At 41.1% G+C, this 6146-nt stretch overlaps 1 protein-coding gene across 1 annotated transcript in view; it reads left to right on the plus strand.

Moving 5' to 3' along the window:
- The window catches only part of LOC117366334, a 41429-nt gene extending 36019 nt beyond the window's left edge, over positions 1-5410 (plus strand). The window contains exon 2 of the mRNA XM_033957597.1: positions 1902-5410. Coding sequence (XP_033813488.1) covers positions 1902-5410 — 3509 coding nt within the window. The remainder of the gene's footprint in view (positions 1-1901) is intronic.
- Positions 5411-6146: the final 736 nt, after the last annotated feature.

Consider the following 6146-nt stretch of genomic DNA (forward strand, 5'->3'; position numbering starts at 1 on the left):
CAAAGGACCAGTACCAACTGTCTTACTAAGAGGGCAGCAGTTTTTCTCTATAAAAGAGAAGAACTCAGCCCATAGAATTTGAATCCAGTTACGTTGCAACAAGGGACAGCCCGGGTTCGGTTCTCCTTTCCTATCAATCGCTTTGGGTTCCAGATTGTGAGGGATAGTGATGTCCGGAAATACGGTGATGTTATTCTATTTTAATATTTATCTATGCATGTAATAAAGTGTTATTGTTTAAGCTTTATATTGTCTGGGTGCCTTTCTGAGGGTTACTGATCATAACATTGAGCAGAAATAAGTGGCAGAACAAATTGGTACCAGAAGTGGGGTTGATCGATGTGGTCAAAAAGGCACCAGATGAAACATGGGGTTGAGGGGCAGGCCCCCAACCTCTCCATTCCGGGTTGGGATGACAGCATTTATAAATTAGTAGCCACTGAGTGGTCTGTCGAGGCAGGATTATGTGAATCCTGGACTTTTGGAAGTGGGGATCCACATGAATTATGTGCCTCTTTACAAAAGGTGAAAATTACAAAAGGAAAAGAGCGAGAGGGAATTTCTAGACGAGGATGGATGATTTTAGCAGCATGGAGGAAGTTGCATGAAGCTAAACATGAGTTACAATCAAAGTTAGGGGAGCTGGAAAAGAAAATGTGTGAGCAACAGAATGCCATCACAATGCTACAATGTCAAAATAAATTGTTAATGGATAAGGTGGACACCTATCAAAATGTAGCCGAAAAGGCAGCCGTGCGTTGTGCTCAATATAAATACAAAAAACGGAGGGGGAAAATAAGTGCCAAAAAGGTTAGGACTTTGCTTTCCCATCCTCCGGATGATTGGGATCCAGATAAATGGGATGGGGATATTTGGGATTCCAATTCTAATACCAGTGAGGAGGATATATGTAATGAAGGAAAACAGGCAGAAAGCTTAGAAGCAAAACCAGTAAGAAGACGAAGATTACAGGGAAATCTGCAGACAGGAGAAAATCTAACTAGAAATGATGTTATGGAGGACTTTACTCAGCAAGAAGTCATGGATATTATGGCACGCTTTACACAGCGGCCCGGGGAGCCACTAATACAATGGGTAATTCGGGTACAGGAGTTGGGCGCAGCAGGGATTATGTTAGATGCCACAGATGCCCCTAAATTTGTTCGAATTAGTCAAGAAGCAGCAGTACAAGATGCGCTACGGGAGGATCCCGATCCGACAAATTACAACCAATGGTCTCTATTAGAAGTAATTGGTAAGGGTGTCACGAGGCGATATCCCCTTGAATCTGACTGGCCTTCCAATGATAAAGTTTGGTATACATTGAAAGATGCACAAATGAGAATTAAGGAAGAGGCTATGAAGGTAGCTTTAGTAATAGGTCACGCTGACACATATATGTCATTACCTTTTACTGTATCCATGAGAAATAAAATTATCAGGTATGCTGCACCGGCATACAAACAGGTAATTATGACTCTGTTGATCAATCAAACAGACAGGTCTATTTTGGAAGTCTTGGAAGCGGTCCGACAGTTAGGAGATCTGGGAGTGGGGACCTCAAACTACTTTTGATAAAAAGAGGGAAGGACAATCCAATTCAAACAGGGCTAATCGAGTATCCCGAAGGGATATGTTTTTGGCATTAATTAAAGATGGGGTGAAGAGGGAAGAAATAGATGGGAAAGATACCGGGACTTTATGGAAAATGTACAAAAGCAGAGGATTAGGAAAGAAATCTATGTCTCAAGCCCAAGTAAGCAAGAGTGAGGATATACCGGTGCCAACTGCTCCTCCAGAGGAAACTGCTTCCACTCTTTATCCTGATTTAAAAGGGTGGAAGTGGTGGGAGGATCAATGATATGAATGCCAAGCCTCAGTGTTTGCCTGGACCAAATTAGAACAGCGTCCACATGTCGAGGTAAATATCTATTGGAAATCTGGGGAGCAAAAGGTACAAGCTCTAGTGGACACTGGGGCGGAGGCATCTATTATATATGGGAACCCTAAAAAATTTTGGGGCCCTAGAATACAAATAGCAGGATTGGGGGGGAAAATTATACAAGCAGTACAGACAAAACTGAGATTAAAAATTGGACAATTACCAATCCGGGAATATACTGTACTGATCACTGAGATTCCTGAGTATATAATAGGGATAGATATCCTGAAAGGGCTAACCTTACAACTTTCTGATGGAATTTATAGTTTTGGCAAATCACCAGCCATTCCTATGAGATCCGTAGTGGTGGGAAAATTACCTGTTCCAATAGTAGTACCAATCTCCACAAAAATTGTAAACATGAAACAATATCGCATTCCGGGAGGGCATGAAGAAATTACCAATACAATACAGGATTTGGTGAAAGCGGGAGTAATAAAAACAGTTACCTCCGCCTTCAATAATCCTGTATGGCCCGTCCATAAGGCGGATGGAAGTTGGAGAATGACAGTAGATTACCGAGAATTGAATAAACACACGCCACCTTTAAGTGCCGCTGTTCCCGATATGATAACACTGGTTGAACAAATTCAATCACGAACTGGTACTTGGTATGCAGTTATTGATTTAGCCAATGCATTTTTCTCTATTCCTATAGTGGAGCAATGTCAGGAACAATTTGCATTCACTTGGCAAGGGAGACAATATACATTTACCAGACTACCACAAGGGTATTTACATAGTCCCACTTTCTGTCACAAGATTATAGCAGAGCATTTAGATAACTGTACCTTACCTGAAGGAGTAGAACTATCACACTATATTGATGACATTTTAATCCAGGGTAATACAGAAAAGGAAGTTGCAGATGCTTTGGCATTGGTAGTAGAAACAATGAGACAGGCTGGGTGGGAAATAAATCCAAAGAAAGTGCAGGGACCAGCACAAACAGTGGTATTTTTAGGAATTAAATGGTCAAAAGGGTGTCGAGAAGTGATAGAGAAAGTTAAACAGAAAATTGTAAACTTCCCTTCTCCCCAAAGTAAGAAACAAACCCAGGCCTTTATTGGCCTTTTTGGATTCTGGAGGCAACATATTCCACACTTGGGGCAAATCCTGTCTCCTCTGTACAAAATCACAAGGAAAAAATATGATTTTGTCTGGACTGAACTCGAAGAGCAGGCTTTCCAGAGAGCAAAGGAAGCTATTCAGCAAGCCATGAATTTGTGGCCATTAAAGGAGGGTCCAGTAGAATTGCAAGTGAGTGTACAGGAGCGATATGCTAATTGGAGCCTATGGCAAAAGCAAGCTGGACGACGAGTGCCTTTGGGATTCTGGAATAGGACTCTCCCAGAAACTGGGACCCGATACACACCCTTTGAAAGACAGCTGCTAGCATGCTACTGGGCTTTGGTAGCAACAGAACAATTGACCATAGGACACGAAGTAATGATACGACCAGAAATACCCATTATGACATGGATCATGAGTGACCCAAAAACTCATCGTATTGGACATGCCCAGGAACAGAGTATCATAAAATGGAAATGGTACATCCAACAGAGGGCTAAGTCAGGCCTACATGGAGTAACGATGCTGCATGAAAAAGTATTTAATGTGCCCACAGAAGATACCCCATTGCAAGTGGACGACATATGTGAAAGTCCCATTCGGTGGGGAAAGACATATCAAGAACTAACTGAGACACAACAACAGCATACCTGGTTTACAGATGGTTCCTCCAAATACCAGGGTCAACTGAGACATTGGAAGGGCGTGTCCTTTAATCCAGTCACAAAGCAACTGCTAACAACCACTGGAAAAGGAGAGAGCTCACAATATGCTGAACTATATGCAGTGTGGCAGGCCATACGGCTAGAACAAGGACAACAATGCCATATCTTTACTGATTCATGGGCAGTAGCAAATGGAATGACAACTTGGATGATGAAATGGAAAAAGGACAATTGGACAATTCATAATAAAGAAGTCTGGGGAGCCAGACTTTGGCAAGATATTCTGGAATGGGCCAATACTACCGTAATAACAGTGTACCATGTAGATGCACATGTGGTGAAAGATACGCTTGACACTGTTTTCAACTCTGTTGCAGATAGCGCATCCAAACTCACTGAAACAGAGTTGGCAGAAGAACAAAACTCTTCCACCCCGCACGTTGTGGTCATGGAAACAGATGTTGCTTCCGAAATGGCCATGGCAACATGGGCACATCAAAAGTCCGGACACCTTGGAGAGAAGGGAACTATTAGGTGGGCACATGATAGAGGAATACATTGTACTGTAGATATGGTAAAGACAGTAATCAGTAATTGTCATTTATGTAAACTAGCTCTCACATCAGCGCAGCAGATGCCCCCAATTTTTGGGAAAATAGCCAGAGGCAGGCTACCAGGTCAGATTTGGCAAATAGATTATATAGGCCCTCTACCATTGTCTAAAGGGTGTCAATATGTGTGTACCATGGTAGATACCTATTCAGGGTTGTTAGTGGCTTATCCTTGCCGGAAAGCCAATCAAGAAAACACAATTAGAGCATTAGGATTAATTACCTTATATTACGGACACCCTCTAGAAATACAGTCAGACAGGGGGACTCATTTTACAGGTAATATGATTAGGGATTGGATCAATGATAACAATGTTCAATGGAGACTACATGTAGCCTATCATCCACAAGCCTCAGGACTGATAGAAAGAATGAATGGATTATTAAAAACCCAATTAAAGAGATTAGGATATCAGTCATTGCGTAGGTGGAGGGAAAATTTAACTGAAGCCTTACAAATTTTGAACAATAGACCCATAGCTTCACATACTACACCCCTGAATAGGATGCTGTATTCCACACTTGAAGCAAGTGAAAAAATTTGTACCCTCCAGTTTTGGACTGTTAGACCTGGAGTACAGCTTCCTATAAGGGCCACTGATGGATCTGCTGGACTAGATGTATATTGCCCTAATGAATGCAAATTAGATCCACAAATAGTGAAACCTATTCAAACTGGTTTGGGGGTGCTTATTCCAAAGGGATATTATGGACAGATTTGTCCGCAATCAAGTTTGGCTCTTAAAGGTGTAACTATAATGGGGGGTGTCATTGATTCAGACTATCGGGGTGAAATTGGAATATTGTTATTAAACCTTGGAAAAGAAGCTATCATTCTCCAAAAGGGGGATCGTGTTGCACAATTGATAACTATTGCAATTAAAATGGAAGCTCCACAGTTAATTGATAAACCCCTGCACCATTATGGCCGAAGTGAACCAGGCTTTGGGGCAGCTAATGTAATTAAAGCTGGTATGAGAATCTGGTGGAAGAAACCACTCCAACCAATAGTAGGAGCCACCGTAATAGCTGCAGGGAAAGATAGTATTGTACAAATACTAGTGGATGGTTATGAACGTCCAATCTTCGCTCCTCGAGACCAATGTTTTAGGAGAGAATAAAGATTCTTTTTCTTTCCACAGGACCTAATATGGAAGTGTATCACCATTCTATCTTTGGTATGGTACGGACAAACTGCAATAATGCCAGTGAAGAGTGACCGTCCAACCACTGTCGTCATGATCCAGTGGAAAAATGCTACCTCAATGAGAAAACAAGATAATTTCACATGCAGCGAAAACTCCCTGTGTAACATTTGGAATTTTACATTTTCTCCTTCCCCTGTCATTCGATATGACACAGATACCGGATTCACTAAATATTATAAAACTCCTTTTTGGGTGATGAATGCCTCTGTAATTAGTATTACCATTCGAAATCACACTGGGATCCAATGTACTAACTATACTTTCCCCCAAAATATAGTTAGTAAACAAGTGGCTCGAGATATCATACAAACACAAAAGTTTACTAGCACTACATTTTGGAATTTATCCTTACCCATTAACAGGGCACAGGGACTAATTTGTAGGAATGCAACCAAAATTGAAAACCGCACTGACATGGTAATTATTATGACATTTATCCATACTAATCCTATTTCATTAAATGCCTCTTTAGTAAGAAATATTAGAGAATGCAAAAATACCAGTTTAGAACATAAGGAAATGATATATGAATGGAAAATTAATTTTCCTATTCTACCCAAATGTAGGACCCGAAGATGGCTGGATCAACTATTAGGGGGGGCGGGAACTACTTTAGGTATTGTAAATACTATTGATTCTGAAATACTGG

Source organism: Geotrypetes seraphini, chromosome 1, assembly GCF_902459505.1.
Source record: "Geotrypetes seraphini chromosome 1, aGeoSer1.1, whole genome shotgun sequence".
NCBI classification, from domain to species: domain Eukaryota; kingdom Metazoa; phylum Chordata; class Amphibia; order Gymnophiona; family Dermophiidae; genus Geotrypetes; species Geotrypetes seraphini.